This window comes from Seriola dumerili, unplaced genomic scaffold, assembly GCF_002260705.1.
Source record: "Seriola dumerili isolate Sdu_G_001 unplaced genomic scaffold, Sdu_1.0 BDQW01004229.1, whole genome shotgun sequence".
NCBI classification, from domain to species: domain Eukaryota; kingdom Metazoa; phylum Chordata; class Actinopteri; order Carangiformes; family Carangidae; genus Seriola; species Seriola dumerili.
In genome coordinates this window covers 76,613-99,216 of record NW_019178484.1, presented here as the reverse complement: position 1 = coordinate 99,216, position 22,604 = coordinate 76,613, and the positions used below count along the sequence as shown (strand labels likewise).

Genomic DNA, 22,604 nt, shown 5'->3' with positions numbered 1-22,604 from the left:
AGAGAGATGGATATTACCCTACGGAGTCGGTAGAGACCAAAAACAGAGCTAAAAGAGAGTGAATATTGGACTTAGCTTCACACAAACATGACTCCAAATGAACGATAACGTCGCTCCATATCTGCTGGATGTGTAAACAAGTGTTTGCTAACAAGTTTGACTTAAAGTGAACCTGACTTTAGCTGAACACAAGTGACAATTATGGGATGATGCTAAATGCTAAGACCTACTGTAACAATAGCACTGGTAAAGAAGACTCATTAAGTCAGTGAAGTGGCTCAGTTGTATTGAAAAATCTAGCTAACGTTAGCTTACATTTGCCACCAAAAGCTACTGGGCATACCAGACCAAGTGAGGCTGGAGCAGTAAAACCCCTGTGTGTACTGAAATGAACAGAGTGTGTTTTATTGTAAATGAGTAGAACTTCTCATTTGTAACAGTAAGAATATTATTCCTTATTTACTTTTCCCCAAATGATGTAAAAAAAAAAACCAAGTTATTCCCAGTTTTAAACAACATTCCTGTCAATAACAGTTTAATGGAATGTGCTTATGTTCAGATATTGTTTTCTGTCACCTACAAATACGTAAGACACATGTTCAAAAATAATGAACACACTGTGGAAACATTACATAGATGTATTAAAAATGTCTCTTTGATGGCTGAGGTTGTGGAACAGTTTAAAACTTCTTGCAAATGAAGGAATATGTTTAAATCAGAAGGAATAAAATAAATGAACAGTAAACTCTTGGTGTAATAAACTGAGTCTGGCATCACTCGTGTTCAAACGCTCCAATAAAGTAAAATTTGTCGTTCAAACGCAGTAATAAATTTTACTGCCTCAATTTCCACAACATTGTTTTATCAACAACCTCTTAAGTGGGAAAACTGGGTTAAGACTGGCTTGGTTTCAATTACAGTGTGTGCGTGTGTGTGTGTGTGCGCATGTGTGTGTGTGTGTGTGTGTGTGTGAGATCATAAAAGTTCAGAGTCTCCTCATGTCTAAACTACTAACAGTGTCTTTTTAATCTTTACTACAGATTTATTGTTATAGATCAGCTTTTAGAAAATGTAACATCGAATGCACTTTAATTAAATTTTATCATTGTTATTATTATTATTATTAAATAGGGGGATGAAAGAGGAGAGAAAGTGTGAAGCGTTAGCTGGTGAAAGATAAAGAGGTTACCGGAGGAAGGAGGGGAGAAGAGGATGAAGGGGAAATGAATAGGAAAGAAAAGTGGGGAGGGGGTGAGAGTGGGGGCGTGCGAGCATTTACAGCTATCAGAGAGAGAGAGGGAGAGAGAGAGAGAGAGAGAGAGAGAGAGAGAGTAAAACCTCAGCTCCGTCAGTTGCACTTCATTAGCGTTCTCTTCACTAAGCGGAGCGCACTCTTCTTCTTCTCTTGTTTACACTGAAGTGAAGTTTGGAAGGATTTAATTCAAATCACAGAAGGAGACAAAAACACAAACAGGTGAGATTTTTTTTAAATTTCCCTTCGATGTTCATGTTAATTTGTAAAAATTTGAATTTTATTTTGGAGTTTATTTCCAAATTTTAGAAGGAAATTCATTCTACTACAATTCATAATTTATTGTAGTTTTACAATGAGCATAAAGTCATGTGGTGTAATGTCTCTTTACATTTTTTTAATATTTTCCTTTCAAAAACTCAAAGGCTATATTCAGGAAATAATTATTTTAAACCCAGTTATTTGCTTTTATCTGTCGGGGCTGTAACTGGGAAGTTACTGCTCGACCAGCCCTGAGAAATTAAACAAATAAAAACACTTAACGCGCTGCAGCCCAGACAGTTCGAGGTCTGTTAAAGGCCATTTATGAGCTGAAACAGAGAGTTGCTCATAGTGATGAACCCACAGAGAATTATCACTTGACTCAGCAACTCTCCTCAACTCTTCAATCTTTCAGTGAATCGTTTCGGTTTAACGTCTCAGAACTTTACTGTTCTGGTTCACTCTTAAAAACCCACCGCACTCGACCGGCCCAGCACCAGACAACATCGAGCTGGAGAACAGATCCGCTTATCTTGTCTATTTTTTATCATTTTGCAAAGTTGTGCTCTTTAACCGATCACTTGTTTTGTTTTTCGTTTTGTTCTCCAGCATCTGAGAATCACCAACACCTTCTCCGCACTGTTCTGCTCTGATGTCAAACCTCTAGAACCTCTGGAGCCTCTAGAACTCACTCCAACACTGATTCTGGAGTTACAGCAGTGGGGTTTCAGAAAGGGAATCACAGAGGGTTCTAGTATCACAGAGGGTTCTAGGATCATAGAGGGTTCTTGAATCACAGAGGGTTCTAGGATGATAGAGGGTTCTTGAATCACAGAGGGTTCTTGAATGACAGATGGTTCTAGGATCACAGAGGGTTCTAGGCTCAGAGGGTTCTAGGATCACAGAGGGTTCTTGAATGACAGAGGGTTCTTGAATGACAGAGGGTTCTAGGATCACAGAGGGATCTAGGATCACAGAGGGTTCTAGGATCACAGAGGGTTCTAGGCTCACAGAGGGTTCTTGAATCACAGAGGGTTCTAGGCTCACAGAGGGTTCTTGAATCACAGAGGGTTCTAGGATCACAGAGAGTTCTGCAGGATGGTTTCTGGGGTTAAAGCAGCAGATTCAGAAAAGGGTTCTAGACTGGGACCCAGATTGGGTTCCGGTTCTACATCCATGCCAGGGATGTTTACTGTGCTGCCGGTTGTCTGGTGTTTGGTGTTTGCCTCTCCGGTCGGTTGCCGTGGTAACTTCTCGTCAGATCAGATGATGTCGGACCTGCCTGACCTCCTCAGCACCGACCCGCCTGGAGTGGACTATCGTATCCACACCTCAGACCGAGAGCCACATCTGGCGCAACAGACTGTGAACAAGCCGCTGTCCCCTCTGGAGCACGGACTGGGGAAGCTGAAACACTCCAGCAAGTTGAAACACAAACATGAAAGAAATCCTCCCTCGTCTTCCTCCAACTCATCTCTGGCAGTTCACAAGCGCCTGGCACCGCCCCCTAGCTGCGTTCAAGAGACATCCATAAAAACCGCCTTCAAGTACATCAACACCGTCATGTCCTGCGTGATCTTTGCTGTGGGGATCATTGGAAATGCCACCCTGCTGAGGATTATCTACCAAAATAAAAGCATGAGGAATGGACCGAATGCTCTCATAGCCAGCTTGGCCCTGGGAGACCTGATATACATCGCCATCGACATACCAATCAACGTCTACAAGGTACAGCACTTTAGTACGGTCTCTCATTCTTACTGTATATATGTATTCAAATGTCAGTTTCTAATAACATGCTTTATTTTTTGTGATATTTAATCCACGAACATCTTTTTATGCTTAAAAGATTTGACTAAAAATATAAATAATGAGACTGTAATCAGTTCAGCTCTCAGTTAACAGGAGCATAAATGTGTGGTATCTGTGTGTGTTGTGTGTCTCAGTCAGGAGGTTGAGTGTCACACTGATAACGGCACTAAAATATCCCACAAACTGAGATAACACACCACACACACACACACACTGACACCGTGATATTATGTTAATCTGTTGATGCTCTGCTGGTGGATGTGTGTGTGTGTGTGTGTGTGTGTGTGTAGCTCCTGGCAATGCGGTGGCCGTTTGCGGACAGTACATTTGGTCTGTTCCTCTGCAAGCTGTTCCCCTTCCTGCAGAAAGCGTCAGTCGGCATCACCGTCCTCAATCTGTGTGCGCTAAGTGTCGACAGGTAACACACACTCATGCTTTCATAGTCAGACCCGTCATTGACGTAAAACATTCCCTAGCCTGTAACCGTAACTTTAACCATCACAACTACACGTCTAACCCTAACCATTACCTCAACCTAAAATAAATTCTATCCTTAACCCTAAAACCAAATGTGGAAGTGAGGACCAAACAAAAAGTTGTCACTTTCCAAAGAAGTCCTCATAATGTCTGAAACTCACAAAGGTCCCCACAAAGCTACAAGGACAAGAACACACATAATAATAATAATAATTATAATAATGTTAATGCATAATTACATGAAGTATTACAACCGACAGAGCCGACTCTACAACCCCTGCAGGGTTGGTTTACATAAAGACACAGATGAAGCTACTACTGCTGAAAGTATATGATTGAAGCGATAATTAATCAATAATTCAATAATTCAAGCAGCCAGTTAAATAAACGGAAACGTTACCACAGTAAACACACGTGTCTATCCAGAGAGAATAAGTACATTTTTTTGAAACTGTAAAACCTTGTACGCAGGTATCGCGCGGTGGCGTCCTGGTCTCGGATACAGGGCACAGGCGTTCCCACGGTAACGGCGGTGGAAATTGTGGTGATCTGGCTGCTGTCCATGGTGCTGGCTGTGCCGGAGGCCATCGGCTTCAACATGGTCACCTTCGAATACAAGAACATGACCATGAAGACCTGCATGCTGCAGCCCAACACGGCTTTCATGACTGTGAGTGTGTCATAAGTGTTTTCAGCGAGAGACTCCATGTTTGTTTTCAGGTGAGAGTGTGTGCAGTATGTGTGTGTAGTCTGGTGTGTGTGTGTTTATGTCAGTGTGTTGATAAGCATTTAGTCGTTCTACATGGACGTGACGTGACACCAGTTTTAGGTGGCACCAGCTCCTGTAAACCTTCCCTACACTCTTAAAAACAAGTTTAATTCTGAACTAGAGATTCTTAAAACACTCCAGAACCTGTTCTGGTCTTGCTTCAGAACCTTTGAGAGACTTTCTACTTCCATCTATAACTTGTTTTGAGCTATAATGAAAGCATTTAATAGAGCGAGGAAGTATTTAGAAAAACAAGATCAACAACTTCCCTCTGATTTTTGAGATAAAAACTTTCAGTTGCATAAAATTTTTGCGGGAAATGTGTAAAGGTTGATTCTGATTCATCTAGATCATGAATGGTCTGCGTGTGTGGGGAGGGGATAAGTGGATTCTTTAGTCCATTTCCATGATATCTTTGTTGTTGTGTTAGAGGGCGAGGTCTCTTCAACTCTGACAGTTTACAACATAATTTCCTGTTTATGTCTCTGGGTCGTGACTGAAGTAAACAAACTCAGCCCGAGCGCTCGAAACTAAAACCTGGGTCAGCTGACCTGCTTTCAGTCTATAGACGTGGCCTTTTCATAACATTTAAACTGCCGTCAGCAAATATCACAGTGTTCTGAAGTATTTCATTTGACAATCGACAAACTAGCACCAACGAAAGGTTATGATCCAGCGGTTCTAGGTCGATAAAGGTGGTTCTAGAATGATCATATGGTAAGATTATATGACGGTTCTACAATGTCCTCAAAGAATTGGTGACGTCCAATGCCCTCAGGGAAGTTGTAAAGGTTCTAAAGGACTTTAGGATCTTCTAAAACTGTACAAGGTGTTATCAAAACTTCCGGAAAGTTCTTAAAGGTTTCGGTAAGGGTTCGTTAACCCTTGGTTAAGATGCCTCATTATGTGTGAAGGTTTGAAAATGTCACAAATACTTCTTGATTTGTGAAAAGGTACTGCGAGGTTCCTCCAAATTCAGGTTCTAAAACATACAGTCCATGTTCTAAAAAGTTCCTAAAGAGTCTTAATACTTTCAGAGAGGTTCCAGATAGAGAATGATGGTTTTACATATGGGCTGAAAGGAGGTTTTGAGGCTGGTAGGTGGGTTCTATTGAGATGTTTGAAGAGGTTCTAGAAATATTAGATGCTCCTGAGGTTCTATAAAGATTCATGAGTTCAGACAGTTTATAGATAACGATAATGTTTTTGTTCATTCACAAAGTGAATCTTGAACGTGCACACTGGTAAATTACAGTTTGCAGCGTTGATGATCTCACTCGGAGTCACTCTCTCGACCGTCTGACAGAATTATTCATCAAACCAAAAATGCTCTTCAGACCCCACTTCGTTTGATGAGTCATGAAGTGCACATTATTATTATCTATCCACCTGAACTAATTTAATCTGCTCATGAATGTTCTATTTCACATTTACCGACACTTCATTCATGAAACATGATGTCATCCTTAGCAATGGGGTGAAGCCCCGCCCCTTCTCTTGGCTCAGGACTTCTCTTTGTTTCTTTATGAAAGAGTATTTCGTTGGAAACTTTACATACCATCTAGAACAGTGGTTCCCAACCTTTATCCACCTCATGGTCCACATCCGACCCTGCAACTATGCCTTCTCTCATTAATGACCGTCCTTTAAACTCCTCCTGTTGCTAACAGCTATCCATTTTGATTCCCTAGTTTTTGCCATGTAATCTTTTGGCGCACTAACTGAGATAGCCAGCAGCTGTCTTTTCACCAAAATTGTACACTTTTGCAAATGATTTGTCGGCCCACTTGCAATACCTTCGCGTCCCACCAGTGGGCCCCGGACCACAGGTTGGGAACCGGTGATCTAGGAGGAACCCTGGTGGTGAGATTCGATCCTTTGTGAATATGTCGCCTAGTGATGCGAAGACGTTATACAGAAGTTAAAAAAGAACCGTCCATCTAGAACAGGTCTCGAGTTCTGATGTTCTGACCGTGTGTGTGATTCTGTCTGATCCAGTTCTACCGGGACGCGAAGGACTGGTGGCTGTTCGGCTTCTACTTCTGCGTCCCTCTGGCCTGCTCCGCTGTTTTCTACGGCCTGATGACCTGCGAGATGCTCCGACACCAGAAAGGAAGTCTGAGGATCTCGCTGAGTGAACACCTGAAACAGGTGCGCACACACACACACACACACACACACACACACACACACACACACACTCACAATCAGTGGACAGTATGCGTATTGGACAAAATAATATATATGAAATACACAACCGGGCTTCTGAGGTGAACTTCTCTCTGCAGCGTAGAGAAGTAGCGAAGGCCGTGTTCTGCCTGGTGCTGATCTTTGCTCTGTGCTGGTTTCCACTTCATCTGAGTCGCCTGCTGAAGAGGACCATCTACAAATCCCATGATGCACGGCGGTGCGACTTATTAAAGTAGGTGTAGAAACGTGTTTGGTTGGAGTATTTACTGTATTTCCCTCCTGTTGCAGCCACACTGTATCCTCCTCCTCTCTAATGTTACACGTTCTTCTTCTGTGGTTGTAGTTTCCTGTTGGTGCTGGACTACTTCAGTATCAACATGGCGACCATCAATTCCTGCATCAATCCCATAATCCTCTTCTTCGTCTCCAAGAAGTTCAAGAACTGCTTCAAGGTAAAAACAAAAACACAGTTGTGCTTTGAGGTCGAGTTGACGACAGTTGAACGTGACGTCCAAGCAGCTGCGAGTCTGCTTCTCTCTGAGTCAGTGTGACATCACAACGAGGTCACGGGGTCAGAGGGCGTGAGACAAAGATAACACAAGATAACAGAGTGAGAGAGAGAGGTCCAGACTGAAAGACGCTGTGGTGTGTTCTGGGATTGTAAATATCTGGAGGATGTGATAAAAGACTTGTGGGAAGTGAGCAGTGACATGTTGGTTTAAAGGGGCACTCCACCGACTCCACGCATAAACATCAGGTGGGCGGGATCTCATTTCAAGTCACAAAGCTTTACCTCACAGTTCACAGGTGTGTCTCAAACATCCAGCCATCGGCTACGTCACTCTCCTACTTAAAATAAGCTTTGTGTGCAGCTTGCAATGACTCAGTGTTTCACACAAGTCACGCAGCTCTAACTGAATTACATTCAGCGTAGATATAAAGATCGAGTTCAGGATTTTAAGAATTGATATGAGTCGGGCCTTCACGAGTCGGCAGCTGATGACGACGTAGTGATGTCATCAGGTGGCGTCTCAGCTCGGGCTCGGAGGGGACACATTTAGAAAGCCTGTGTTATAAACTGGGAGAATGGGGTTTTGAAAGATGTGGAGGGGAATTTGCATTTTAAAGAGTTGCTTATGGAAAGATGCATTATGGGAAGTGGCGATTCTAGTAAAAAAAAATGGCAGCCACTGATAAAAAATTTATGAAATCTAAACATTTTTTATTCCAAATGTTCATGTTAGTTCAAAATCTAAATACAAAGAACATGACAAACCTAAATAAAAGCTGTCAGTTTATTTTAATCTAATTCTTTTTAGATTGGAAAAAAAAAGCACATGTGCATTTTAGTGAAAATAGTTGGCAACACTTCTTCAGAGACGTCTCTGCAAATCATCAAGGAAATGACACGGGGCCCCTTTAGGGAGGTTTCCTACTGAGATGTCATTGCAAATAGTCATTGCTGTGGAGTTCAGTTTGTCAGCCCTCGGAGGGGCCCCGTAACTGTCTGGGGCCCCGAACAGTTGCCTGCCTTGTGGGAGATGTAGGACCCAGGATTTATGCAGCTTTATATAAAGGGACCGAAAAATCGTCACCTTTGCTGATTCAGTTTTAATCATTCCTTTATTTTTAATCTGTCTCTTTTGAGTTTCTCAGATTTATTGAAGTGAAACACTAAATCGCTGGAGTACCCCTTTAATCAGACTTACCCACTGTCTCTCTCTCTCTCTCTCTCCCTCTACAGTCCTGGCTGTGTTGCTGGTGTTATTCTGGCTCTTTCTCTAACAGTATGCTGCCGCTCCATCATGGGACGAGTCTGCAGTACAAACACACTGACCACTGAGAGAGAGAGAGAGAGAGAGAGAGAGGATGTCTCCAGCGTCGTCTGCAGCGTCGCACCATCACCTCAACGACTGAACCAGACTGAACAAAGACATCAGACACCTGCACACTGTGACTCCATCTATAGACCAGTCCTCTAATCTGTAGTTTTTTACCTTTTTATAATGTATTTTTTCTGTTCTAAATATTATATTTCATTACAGGCTGATTCATCTAAGGTGATATATTATACACTATATGGCCGAAAGTGTGTGGACACCTCTATCACAAATCTCTGCAGCCTGGTTCAGAAATACTGAGAAGACTGAAACCAGCAGAATCACATCTGTGTGTGACGTTCACGTCCACTTACTTCTGGCCATGTGGTGTATTTATCATTGTGTTTTATATGTAGCATATTCCACTGCAACTCTGCCTGTAAAGGATGATGTCTGAGGTTTAAAAACACACTAGCGGCCCCCAGAGGCCGAACTGTTCCATTACACCCACAACATGAAGCAGCTGACTGAACAAATAAACTGATGTGTTGATGATTTTACTGTTGGAGTCTCAGCCACTACAAGGACTAAAAAATATAAAATATGTCTTGATAACAGGGATAAAGGAAGCGTCAGACAGCTTCCAACAACTGGATTCATCTTCTGTTTTTATTTTTTATTAAATATACATTACTATTTATCAATAAATCTATATTCTCAAAGCTTAAAGTCCCTGTGTGTGTGTGTGTGTGTGTGTGTGTGTGTACTACATGCCTGCTTTGACTAATTTTCCACGACACTGCCCACAGTCAGGAGCTGCTGTAAACACATGAAGAGTCATATGGCTCCCAGCTGAAGCTCCGCCCACTCCACACCACACACTTTGAGCTACATGCTAATGTTAGCATGTTAGCATGCTGATGTTTAGCAGGGACACTGTTAGCTTACAGCTGAGGGCGATGGGAGTCTCATTAGCTCTGCAGGTCTTTGGTCATAAAAGCAACAGATGAATGATGAAAAGATAAAGAAAGGCTCTTGGATCCACGTGTTTAATGTGCAGGGAGAGTCTCTATGGTCCAGTTATGTTAAAGAGTCTCTTTGCAGTAATAATGCAGGTGTGTCAGCATCTGCATACACGTGACAGTGACTAATAACACTATAACATCTGTAGAATGTGAAAACAGCTGTAAAACTGTCTGATGGTTTCAATTTCTGATCAGCTGAGAAACAAACTGTTGATTTTCCATCTAAAAATGAAACTTTTCCCTTAGTTGTGAAGTTTAAAGTCAGCTGTTAGTTGTGATATGTTCCAATCTCCCAGTCTTTGATGGAGACTGATCGATTGGATCTATTACCCTTGAACCCTTGATTTATTTTACTATACAGCTCTGGTTTCCTATTCCTTTCTCCTGACTCTGTAAAACAGATGGATATAACAGATACAGATAATATAACTGTGACTGTTGAGTAAATAAATGTTATAATAATAATAATAATAATAATAATAATTTAAAAAGCGTTTCTGAGACATCACTGTGGACAGAATGTGGATTAAAATCCACTTAAATGAAGATAATTCAATTTGCAGGGTGAGGCCTGTTTGTGCGTGTGTTCTGCCGAGCACGTGACGGACGGAGAGAGAGATGGTCCACATTCCTCCCGGTGACGTGAGCGCGTAAACACGGGAAACAAGGGGGGACCAGACGCGGACAGCCGCCTCCTCTCTGTCGGTTGTTGTAACCGGATATTTATTTATCTTTTTACCGGATCGATGTGACCGATCAGGGCCGGCGGTGGTGATCAGGTATAGCGAACAGCTGAGTTTAGTTTTGCGGTGTGTGTGTGTGTGCGCGCGTGTGTGTGCTCGCGCGTGCAGTCGGTCGGGCGGAGGAGAGAGATGCGTTGCCTGGTAACAGAGACAGGACCGAGGAGGAAAACAGGCCAACCGTCAGTCTGAATGAAGATCTGCAGCGTCAACGGTGAAAATCTCTTCTGTCTTTCACTTTATTTATTTATCAACAACGTGTTTTTCACCGGCAACAACATTAATGAGTTAGTTTGAATTAATTTCTTTAGCCAGCTGCCAACGACGAGCACACTGTGATGCTAGGTGCTGCGGCCTGACCTCACTGATCTTTATGCTAATGGTGTGATTTATGTCACTTTAACACACACACACACACACACACACACACACACACACACACACACACACACACACACACACACACACCACGTGTCCATACAGCCAGGCTTTGTCTAAACTGCTTCTCAGTGTTCATTTGTTTCACTGTCTTTGTTTAATAGAAATAATCTTTATTTCTCACGATGCTGAAACAGAATCAAAAACATGTCGTTCAATTCACATTATATGGACAGTGATATTTCCCCCAGAATTCAGTGCACTTGATGTGTTTTGTCATGTTGCTTTTCATCCTCTCATGACTGGAAGTGTTTTGAACAGTAAACTGGAGGGATCCAAATATCTGAGACCACTTTCCCCTTCAACAGTTGAACAACTGCGAAGCTGCTTTAAATAGTTTCCTGTTTTATTTCCCTGTCAGTAGCTTTAAGGTGGTGAAAGCTGTCTGACAGACTCAGCTCTGCATCACATCTACTGTACATGATGTTTACTCTGAGAGAAATGGGAATAATCCATCTGCTGTAGAATTTAAATCTTTATTTCTTATTATTTTGTGGGTTTGAACTGACTGATCCACCTGCTTGTTATTGATGGAAGTTATTTACAGGTCAAAATCAAGCTTTAGATTTACCTGCTTTAACTTTGACAGAATAAATAAAAGGTTCTTAGCTACTAAAAGTTATGACACCTTAAATATGATATTTGTTTAACTGTAGTTTAACTGTAAACCGGTTCCAGACGTCTTCATCCAGCCCGTTCTCAGAGCTTGAATCAGTTTTACCTCTCCCCTCTGTGTGGCCTGTGGTTTAGGACGTGCCTGCAGTCGACGCTGAGGGTGAAGCCGCCGTGATGCCGTGCTCGTGTGCAGAGTGGAGGCGGTGGATCCGCCCGCTGGTCCTGGTCCTCTACGCCCTCCTGCTGGTGGCCGTGCTGCCGCTCTGCATCTGGGAGCTGCAGAAAGACAAAGTACACTTCCTTCTTCGTCCACCCAGACCCCCCCCCCCAAAAAAAAAAAACTGACGGGAGAGATTAACTGAAAGTGGATCAAGTGCTCTCTCTCTCTCTCTCTCTCTCTCTCTCTCTCTCTCTCTCTCTCTCTCCCCAGGTCGGGACTCACAGTAAAGCTTGGTTCATCGCCGGCATCTTTGTTTTTCTGACCATCCCGATTTCACTGTGGGGGATTCTGCAGCATATGGTGCACTACACCCAGCCGGAGCTGCAGAAACCAATCATCAGGTACACACACACACGCACACGCACACGCACCTGGTTTCTTCTTCTTACACTGGCCGTTAAGAGTTCTGTGGCAACATGTTCAGTACTTTTTGTGTAATCACACTGACAAACAAACAAACAAACAAACAAACAAACACAGGCACACACACATGATGAGTGTCTTTACTAGGACAAACTAACCTGAAGCAGGTGAGTGTCTGTGGTGACAGGCTGCAGCTTTTTATAGGTTTATATCTTTATCCTGCAGTCGGGTTCATTATTGAGCTGCTGTGTCTCCTGCCATTCAAAAACACCAACCAGCTGTAGCCGTGCTGTCGCCCCCTGCTGGCTGGGAGTGCAAATAACTTCACCCTTCCTTCTTACTTACTTACAGAGGGAGTTTTGTAGTAAGACGCTGTAACTTTGAAGCTTCCTACTGAAGCTTCTATAGAGCTGAAGATACAGTTTGGTAATGGCGTCATTTGCACCTTTATTTTGGGGTAAATTGTTGCTTTAACAACAATGCTTTTAGTTTTTTTTCTGAGGGTGTGTTTGTTTTATGACCCTCACCGTCTCCGTCTCTTTTTTCCACTAGAATACTATGGATGGTGCCCATCTACAGTTTGGACAGTGTGAGTCATAATCACGCACAAACACACACAGTGATCCGTCCCTTTTATTCCGCTGCGTTGCCACGGCAACAGGGCCTAATTGGAGACGATGGGACACTGTGTCACAAGACCAGATGTCAAGTTACAATCCACACACACCCGTCTGTGTCTGATAACACTTGACTCTATTACAGCTAATGAAATATTCCCCTTGGTAACATCCTCTCCTGCACAGTCTCAGCATCACTACAGCTTCTCTTGATATTTCATCATGTCTACACATTAAAGATAATCCTCCTCCCCGTCTCCTCCCCCTCCCCGTCAGTGGCTGGCTCTGCGGGATCCCAACCTGGCCATCTACGTGGACACGTGCAGGGAGTGCTACGAGGCCTACGTCATCTACAACTTCCTGGTGTTCCTGCTCAACTTCCTCAGTAACCAGTACCCCAGCCTGGTGCTCATGCTGGAGGTGCAGCAGCAGCAGCCACACCTGCCCCCGCTCTGCTGCTGCCCGCCGTGGCCCATGGGAGAGTAAGATGGATCCACGTTGTCATAGTAACTGATGAACAGACAGATACCGTACATACCGGTGGACACATGTTGAATTGTTCCTCTTTCTTTCTCTGACAGGGTGCTGCTGTTCAGGTGTAAGCTGGGAGTCCTGCAGTACACTGTGGTCAGGCCCGTAACCACGGTGATAGCGCTGTAAGATTCACTGTAACCATGGGGACACCATTGACAATATCCTCCTGTAACCATGGTGGTACCGCTGAAGGTTTCTTGCCATAATCATGGTGACAAAACTATAATTTTCTCGCTGTAACCATGGTGACAGAACTATAATGTTCTCACTGTAACTATGGTGACAGAACTACGATGTTCTCACTGTAACCTCGTGACTCTATTGAAAGTTTCCTACTATAACCATGGTGATACCACGGTAGATATCTTACAGTAACCGTGGTGACACCACTGTAATTTTCTTTTCATAACTACGGTGACAGGACTGTAAGTTTTTCACGTAACCATGGCGACACCTTCGAGACTTTGTACTGTAACCACAGTGATGCCACTTCACGTTTCCTTATTTTTATCTTTCTGTGTTTTGAAGGTCAAAGGTCAGGCTCAGGGCCTTACAGTGTAAAAAAAATGATGTGGACGTAAAATGAGAATTTGTTGCCGTTATTGACGGTGTAGTGTTAATTGAAGTCGACACAAATCTGTTTTAGAAACAAACAAACGAACGTTGTAAAATGTGAAGGTTGAAGCGTGTGACGTGACAGTCGGTGTTTCCCTCCGCAGGATCTGTCAGCTCTGTGGGGTTTATGATGAAGCAAACTTCAGCTTCAGAAACGCCTGGTCCTACCTGGTCATAATCAACAACATATCTCAGCTGGTACACACACACACACACACACACACACACACACACGTGAGATACCTTAAACCTCACCCTGTGTCTCTGACAGTTTGCCATGTACTGTCTGGTGCTGCTGTACCGAGCTCTCAGAGAGGAGCTGACTCCCATCAGGCCCGTGGGCAAGTTCCTCTGCGTCAAACTGGTGGTCTTCGTCTCCTTCTGGTGAGGATGGAGGGGGGAGGGGTGAGGGGGGAGGTAAACTGTGCTGATGTACTCACTCACCCCTCTCTCTTTCTCTGTTTTCAGGCAGGCTGTGTTCATAGCGTTCCTGGTGAAGGTCGGCGTGATCTCCGACAAACACACCTGGGACTGGGACAGCGTGGAGGCCGTGGCCACTGGACTGCAGGTACACACACATTTATCACACACACCGTCACCTGAACAATGATTGATTTATTCGCTGCAGTGTTGGTGCCAAAGGAGAAGTTAAAGTTAAAGTTTCTCAACTTGACAGCGGAGAACAGAAAGGGGAACTTCCTGTCCTCTGGTTTCATGATGTAAACTTTCACTGGTGGAATTACTCAAATATTTTATTGTAAAAGTAAAAGTGTAATAAGAATAATCGATATTATTACAGTTATTGATTCATCAGTGTGTACATTACTTTAATGTTACAGTGGGAAAAGGTGGAGCTAATGTTGATATATTCAGCTTCTAGGATCAATGAGATTTTATCACTAATCATTATCATTAATCGATATAGGACTTCATCATCTGCATAGAGATGTTCCTGGCTGCCATTGCTCACCACTACACCTTCACCTACAAGCCCTACGTACAGGTAAACTATACATCCATCCATCTATCATGTAGTCCTGTTGATCCGTCCTCTCCTGACCTCTTTCTCTCTGTCCATCCCTCCATCCAGGAAGCAGAGGAGGGGTCATGTTTCGACAGCTTTCTGGCCATGTGGGATTTCTCAGACATTCGAGCTGATGTCACAGAGCAGGTCCGCCATGTTGGTGAGTGATGATTGAGTTTGGACGTGATGTCTGGTTGTAGTTGGTGACCCGTGTTACCTGTGAGGAGACTCTCGCTGCCTGCAGCTGTGGTGAACATCCCCTCTCGTCCCCCCCGTCAGGTCGTACGTTCCTGGGTCGTCCCAACAAGATGTATTTCGGCACATCAGCTCGACCCGAACACACCGAACACACCGGCCTCCTCACAGCGTCCTCCCAGGACCCCATCGCAGCGGCGGCCACATCGATGCCCTCCTCCCCTTCCTCGAGCGGACGGTACCAAGGCCTCGGCCACACCCCGGCGCCTCACTCCATCTCCGCTCCTGCAGGGTTCACCTCCTCGTCCTGGGAGGACGACAGCGACAACTCGCCTCCGCAGGCGGGTGGAGTCCATTAACCACATCCAGGGGTGGGACTGGATTCTGTATAAAAACCAAAATAAAAGTATAAAATGAACTCTCGTACAAAGTCTTGTTTTCAAATGTATGAAAAACAAACTGATTTATCAAGACTAGGCAAAGGAAAGTAGAGAGTCTGCACTCACTCTCGTGACTGTCGAAGCCATGTTTCGTGAGAAACTTTAAACATATTACCCAGTTTTAAATGTTTGATACTCTGTCTCATTATTGATGTCAGATATGTCACTCTTGATAAATGTTACCCTCGGCTTTGCTGCGAGGAAGGTGGATATTTGATAGTAGTTTGATGGTTGGTTTTACACTCTCTACGGTGCTGAAGTGTCACTGAGCCTTTGACTATTTGTTCTTGATTCACAAATATCAAACATGTCACTTCCTCCAATCGGCCAGACGACACGTGGTGTGTTGGTGTCCATCAGCGCAGCCCAATCGCTCCGATACCGATCTATCTTTAGCAGCATCTTGACCTTGAATTTGTAAGAAGAGACAGGTGAAGTCCCGAGGAAGAGAACGCGAAAACAAGAGAAAGAGGACGAAGACTGTAAACTGTAGATGAGAACTAAGCTTACATGGGAAGTAACAGAACATCCTTACTCACCTACGATCACGTCATCATTTAGTGTTCATGCGAGGAGATGCCGTCTCATGACAGCGTGAAACGCTTTGTCATGAAGCAACCCGGACGACGACGCATCACAGACACTGACAGCCACAACTGACTGTTCTACCACGTCCTTGCCTGAACCCTAACAACTCGTTTAGTTGGTGGTCCCAGAAACATCAGAACTGATACCAGTTGGATATTAACTATGAGTCAATGAAAAGCCTGTGTTTTAAATTTACACATTTTGAAACTGCTAATATAAATATAGCTTTCATATCACAATCGAGACTCATTCTGACAGTAAGAAGCGTCCTGTTAGTGCTGGCCGGTCTGAACTCACCAGTCGTTCAGTTTGTCTCTCTCAGGTGCATTGGAAGACAGTGGACAGAGGTGAAAGGTCAGAAGGTCGACATGGGTGTTCAGAGAAAAGGCATGCCCTCAGTGGACAGGACAGGGTGAAAGGAATGCAGAGAACAGAGAAGAAGTACTCTCTCTGGGAACGTCATCTTACACCTCTGAATAAGTTACTGTCTGCATCAGGGAGATTAGTGTAACAAAGGCCCTTGAGAGAACCGCAGAGTTTGACGCAGTTAAGACCAGTAGCTGCTGGCTGCTAGGCTGCCTGCTGTCAGTCCGTCAGCGCTAGAGGCAGATCCTTCCACCGCGACTCTCTGGTTCTGGTCTCTCAGTTGGTCTCTGAAGTTTCCACGCTGATCAACAGCTAGCTGCAAGAGAAACAAATGAAAAAAACTATAAATATTAATATGAGTCTGAGCAGCACAAAAACTCCATCAAAAGTCTAGACTTCAGCAGCAGAGTCTGTCACACACTCGATAACCATTTAGAAAAGAGCTTTCTACTGAGTTCCTACTGGATCTACTACCAAGACGTTGAGTCGACATTTTGCCAAAGTTTGCACCACTAATCTGTGTCACTTACAGCAATACAGTCCTGAGATCCTTCAGTCCTCAGTCATGGACACATGAAGTCTGATTCGTCGCTTCTCTGAGGACGTCTTTGTCACACTGTTGACTCGTCCTGAACAACTGTTCATTGCCTGGGACTGCTGGGACCCATCAACACCTCATGTTAGATAAACAGGACCTTTGAAGTCTCTTTATGGTCACTCCAGTTAAACAGTTCACATAGAATTGGAGAAAGGAAGAAGATAGAGGATAGTGAGCGATCTTTGGCTTGTGAAAGCTCACACCCAGTGTGATGTTGTGGTTCTCTCCTTCTGCCATGATAGGAGCTCTGTGTTCCACGGTAGTCACTTACAAATCGTTCCTGTTGAGGAGACAGAGAGGGGAAAGTTGAGGAGCAGACTAACTGAGGAACTTGTAATACAAGTGTTACTAGATAAATAAAGTGAAGGAAGTAAACTAACACAGACACAGTGAGGTCAGATGTGCACACCGCCGCAGCAGAGGATGCACGCAGATCATCTCTCTCCTGTGAGAGGAGACAGAAGCTGAAGAGTCCCAAAACCACATGAGAACCGACAAAAGGAAATCTAACAGTCTGACATTCATTCAGTCAGTACGATGCTGCTTCCTCTTTTATGATCCTGATCCCTACCACGACTGATCAAAGGATCTTCGTATTGAGGAATCCCAAAAACCATATTAAGAACCTACAACCATGCACTGTCACAACAATTACAATATTAAAAACCTTACAGTCTTCAGTGTTTGCAGCAAATATTATTTCTGTACCAAGAAGTTAAACTCTCCACTCCTGCATAAATTCCTAATTCTTACACCCAGGGCCGTTTTTAGCTGTTTGGGGCCCCTACTGTGGGTCACAACTACGATGGGGATTCTAAACACCTTTTTAGATGATCCGTGGAATGATGCATCAATCTGTGACACTCAGATTTAACATCTTCACTGGTTGATCCAAGCAATTTAAACCTAGCAGAAAATGATAATAAAAGGTAAACCATTGAGGCTCCTCTATGTACAAGACCTGCAACAGATGCAGCAGTTTCTCAAAAATGTTTGTTTTAAATATTTGACGCAACAAAGTTCTTAAACATGAAACTTAACTCAAACATAATAATTATCTCCCTCCCATTGAAATAAGTACATTGGGGGCCATTGCCCAGATGAACAGAAAACTACATTAGGTTATTACTTAGAATAAAAATACAATGACCAACATCCATGAATCAATGTGCAAACAATAAACACAAAGAACTAGTCAGCAATAATACTAATTTGCTGGTAGTAACGGAGCTTTACAGTTCAACACACAAATCAATATAGAGACATAACTGTATACACATGATGACACTACTTTTGTGATACATGATGGTATATTGATCAGTTTATGTTTTCCTTATCACTCCTCAAAAACTGCCAAGTATTTCAGAAATTGCACCTGCAAGACAACAGCTCCTATAGGTTAGCCAAGAGAAACTGATCATGAAGAATATTGACTATAAGTATGATTTCAGTTATGATTGCATCTCATGGTTTTTTTGTACAACACATATCAATATATGATTAATATAATATACATATATTTAACACTTGCAATATACCAGTGTCCTTTTTATAGTACTGCACGTCCATTTCAAAGTTGTCACTTTCAGGCTATTTTCTCTTTCATCTGCCACGTTTGTCTCTTTATAAGTAATTAACACAACGGTATAATTAGTGATAAGCACTACATGACTATAACGATGGGATCAATATTTTGGCGGGGCATGTAAAAGTGGACAACTTTGTATCTAACTGATGATATGGTCTCAACCTTGTGTTCTTACTGAGGGAGAAGTAACAGGTCACATACAAGTATAAGTAGAAATTTAAATTTACTCTTAATTTGTGTTATTTCATCGTTGTGTTGAACTAAAAACATAGTAACTACATCAAAACACTTTTACTTCCTTCGAAAGAGGGAAGGTTTGTTCAAATAGGGGCACACTGCACTGTCAAATAAATGTCTAATATGTGGCAACAGACTGCAGCTAAATCAGCAGAGTCATCAACTAGACCACCAAGTACATATAACAAACACCTATAGGAACTACGTTATTCAACTATTACTTAATATAAATAGTAACCTAATCAATATAATACGTTTTATTTATAACGCAAAATCACATTATAAGGCCTATAAATGACAAAACCACTAATTAACACAATACATCCCCTAAAAACAATCCTAAAAAGTAAATTTACTGTGACGACACATTATGCCAACAACACAACCCATAGAAGTGTAATGTTAAGATAATATATTATTAGTATTTTAACTCTTTCATAGAGACACTGATTATAAAGATCGCGGTTTTAAATTTGCATACACACAAATCGCCTAACCAGCTAGCTGAGGCTAGCTACGTTATCAAATTTAGCCGAACTAGCTGAGGGCTAGATAACTTATCAATTTAGCTGAGGCAGCTGAGCTAGCTCTAACTTATCAAATTTAGCCGAGGCTCAGCTGAGTTTTGCCCAGCTGGACAAAAGCTAGCAGCCCGCTCCAAAAGTTGGCTAAATTACAAGTCCCCTCCACGCCACAAGTGAACAAGTATCATGGCATGCAAAAAGCGACCATTTCCTCTGGTGCAGAAAAAACAAGAAAATGCTGAAGAATTAAAACACTCCAGGGAAAAGGTCAGGTCATATTTGTTTAATGATGTAGATTCACTTGTGGGTGGAGGGGGCAGCTGTAATGTTAGCCAACTTGGAGGCAAGGCTGCTAACTTTTGTCAGCTCGCTCAACTCAGCTAGCCTCGAGCTAAATTGAATAAGTTTAGCTAGCTCAGCTCTCAGCTGAGGCTCCAGCTAGCTGGCAAATTGATAAGTTAGCTAGCTCAGCTAGCTTCAGCTAAATTGATAAGTTAGCTACGTCTCCTCAATGATGGCTAGCTAGCGGTTAGGATTGTGTGTAGCAAAATAACACCATCTTTATACATTGTGTGGCTTAATGGAAAGAAGTTAAAATACATATAATTAATTTGTAAACATTAACTTTGGGTGTGTTGTTGGCAATGTCGTCACAGTAAATCTTACTTTAGGATTCGTTTCTTGTAGGAATTATTCGGTGTTTAAGTTTTAGTGTGTTGTCTATTTTATAGGCTATAAATGTGAATTTTGCGGTTATAATAAAACGTATTATAGTTATCAGGCACTATCATTACTAGTATTAGTATGAAGTAGTCCTATAAGTGGTGTTATATGTATATGTATCGTTGGTGGTAGTTTGACTGACTACTGCTGATTTAGCTTGCAGTCTTTGACAACATTTATTAGAATAGTTATATGTGACAGTGCACGAGTCGAGCTCGGATTCTTGAAGCAACCTCCTCTTATTCCTACAAGTGAAAGTAAGTTTTTGATGTAGTTTATAGTCTTTTTTTATTTCAATACAACCATAGATAAACACAAATTAAAAAGTAAATTTAATTTTCTACTATCACTGTATGTGACCGTTACTTCTGCCTCAGTGAAGAACACACAGGTGAGACCATATCATCCAGTAGATACAAGTTGTCCACTTTGTAATGCCCGCAAAATATGATAAAACCCTATAATTATGTAGTGCTTATCACTAATTACATTGTGTTAATTACTTAAAGAGTACAAAGTGCAAGATTGAAAGCAGAAAAGCCTGTAAAGTGCAACTTTTGAAATTGGGTGCAACTTTAAAAGGACACTGTATATTGCAATGTTAAGTATATATGTATGGATATGAATGTATATCATATATAATTATATAATTATAATGATATCATAGTGTTGTACAGAAAAAAAGGAGCAATAAAGAAATGCACAACATAACTGAAATCATACTATAGTATATTTCTTATGATCGTTCTCTTGCGCTAACCTAAGGAGCTGTTGGTTCTTTGCAGGTGCCAATTGTCTGAAACTAACTTCTGGATGTTTTGAGGACCAAGATAATCGCAACAAATAAGACTGATATATACTGCATGATCACAAAAAGAGTGTCATCATGTTAATACGTTAAAAGATGGTCCTGAAGACTTGTGTCTCATATGAAATTTAACAGCAACATTATGATAGGAAGACTGTTGTCATCTTTGAGGTCTTGCAAAGCACCTCTTGTTATCGACTGGTGTTATTTAGCATTTTTTAGTTTAAGTATGACTGTAATAACTTGAGATTTATCAATTTGATGTGGCAATGGCTTTCCAATCCTAGCCTTTTTCATGGGAGGAATATTTCTCCATAGATTGATGTCATTCAGTTTCTATGTTTAGAGATCCATCGTGTTTTACAAATGTAAGGGACCAAAAACATTGCAGAAAACTGGCCTGAATTGTTAGGTAAGTGTATACTAGGAAGGAGGTCATGTTTACACTTCTTTGTATCAATTTTTCTGTCATAACACTTGGATCACGAAGCATTTGATCTGATTCACAATCGATGCATTAACTTCCAGATCCTTGGTTTACCACGAGACGTAGGGTCAACAGCAACCTCTAAGATTGGGTGCAGAGTGATTAACTGTGTGCAGATTTTGGACATAAGTTAGGTTTATAGTTAATCTGTTGTACAGTGCTAGTGGTTTGTAGTTCATATGGTTTTTGGATCATCATAAAGTCCTTATGATCGAGTCGTGTGGATGAGGATCAGGATCATGCAAAGAGGAAGCAGCTCGTAACTGACTGATGAAGTCAGACTGTAGCTTTTCCTTCTTTGGTCTCATGTGTTTTGTGACTCTTCAGCTCTGTCTCCTTCTCACAGGGAGAAAGATGAATCTGTCTGCTCCTGCTGCTCTCAAACACTGACCTCTGTGTCTGCTGGTTAGTTTACTTCTTCACTTTATTTCTAGAAAACTGATACAAGTCCTCAGTTAGTCTGCTCCTCACTGTATCCCTCTCTGTCTCGTCAACAGTGAAACATTTGGCTAGTGAATGCTGAACACAGAGCTTTCCTATCTAGGCAGAAGGAAGAACCACAACTATCACACTGGACGTGGAGCTTCACAACCAAACCTCACACTCCACCGTACTTCTCTATTTATGATATCTGTAACTGAGACGATACATGAAATCTCAAATAGTCCTGTATTCATCTACATGAGCGTTGTTGAGTCCAGAGATCTCAGATGAAAGTTATTCAAGGACGAGTCAGTGTGACAAAGAGGTCTCAGCAGAAAGGACCGATCAGACTTCATGTGTCCAGAGCTGAGGACTGAGGACTCAGGATGACTGCTGTGTGAAGTCGAAAACAGATTATGGTGCAAACTTTGGCAAATGTCGACTCAACAGTCTCTGGTAAGTAGATCAGCTAGAACTCAGTTAGAAGTCTTTTATATAAATGCGTTATCAGTCGTTGTAGAGACTCTGCTGCTGAACTAGACTTGATGGAGTTTTGCTGCTCGAGCTCTAGTTAATATTAATAGTTTTTTTTCACTTTGTTCTCTTCAGACAGCTGTTGCATCAGCTGAATCAGAGAGAACCAACTGAAGAGACACGAAGAACAGAGAGTCGGGGATAGGATACGGCGCATTACGGCTGGACTGGGACTGACAGCAGCAGCAGCAGCAGCGCTTCTACTGGTCAAACTCTGCTGTTTCCTCAAGTCCTTGTTTCACTAAATTCTCTGATGAAGAACAGGTAAAACCTTTATCTCAGAGGTGTAAGAGTGACGTTCCTCGAGAGAGGCAACTTCGT

General features: G+C 42.4%; 2 protein-coding genes across 4 annotated transcripts; both read left to right on the top strand.

Annotated features, from left to right (window-relative positions):
- Nucleotides 1-1,378: 1,378 nt before the first annotated feature.
- LOC111239714 (endothelin-1 receptor-like) lies at nucleotides 1,379-9,302 on the top strand. 3 transcript variants are annotated; one of them, XM_022769614.1, is made up of 8 exons: nucleotides 1,379-1,474; nucleotides 2,123-3,241; nucleotides 3,616-3,743; nucleotides 4,274-4,472; nucleotides 6,570-6,722; nucleotides 6,860-6,993; nucleotides 7,105-7,213; nucleotides 8,807-9,302. In XM_022769614.1, the coding sequence occupies exons 2-8, from the start codon at nucleotides 2,612-2,614 to the stop codon at nucleotides 8,900-8,902; spliced, it is 1,449 nt and encodes a 482-aa protein (XP_022625335.1). In that variant the 5' UTR covers nucleotides 1,379-1,474; nucleotides 2,123-2,611; the 3' UTR covers nucleotides 8,903-9,302. The 3 variants fall into 3 exon arrangements, with proteins under 3 accessions (XP_022625335.1, XP_022625336.1, XP_022625334.1); XM_022769615.1 differs by having other exon boundaries at nucleotides 8,550-8,898; XM_022769613.1 differs by having other exon boundaries at nucleotides 8,506-8,898.
- Nucleotides 9,303-10,259: 957 nt separating this feature from the next.
- On the top strand, nucleotides 10,260-15,450 carry LOC111239723 (transmembrane protein 184C-like). The gene is made up of 12 exons (XM_022769627.1): nucleotides 10,260-10,560; nucleotides 11,535-11,690; nucleotides 11,830-11,960; nucleotides 12,535-12,571; nucleotides 12,876-13,081; nucleotides 13,181-13,255; nucleotides 13,853-13,946; nucleotides 14,020-14,132; nucleotides 14,217-14,316; nucleotides 14,674-14,751; nucleotides 14,839-14,932; nucleotides 15,052-15,450. Exons 2-12 carry the CDS (start codon nucleotides 11,574-11,576, stop codon nucleotides 15,324-15,326), a joined length of 1,320 nt encoding a protein of 439 aa, XP_022625348.1. The 5' UTR covers nucleotides 10,260-10,560; nucleotides 11,535-11,573; the 3' UTR covers nucleotides 15,327-15,450.
- The last annotated feature ends 7,154 nt before the right edge of the window (nucleotides 15,451-22,604 follow it).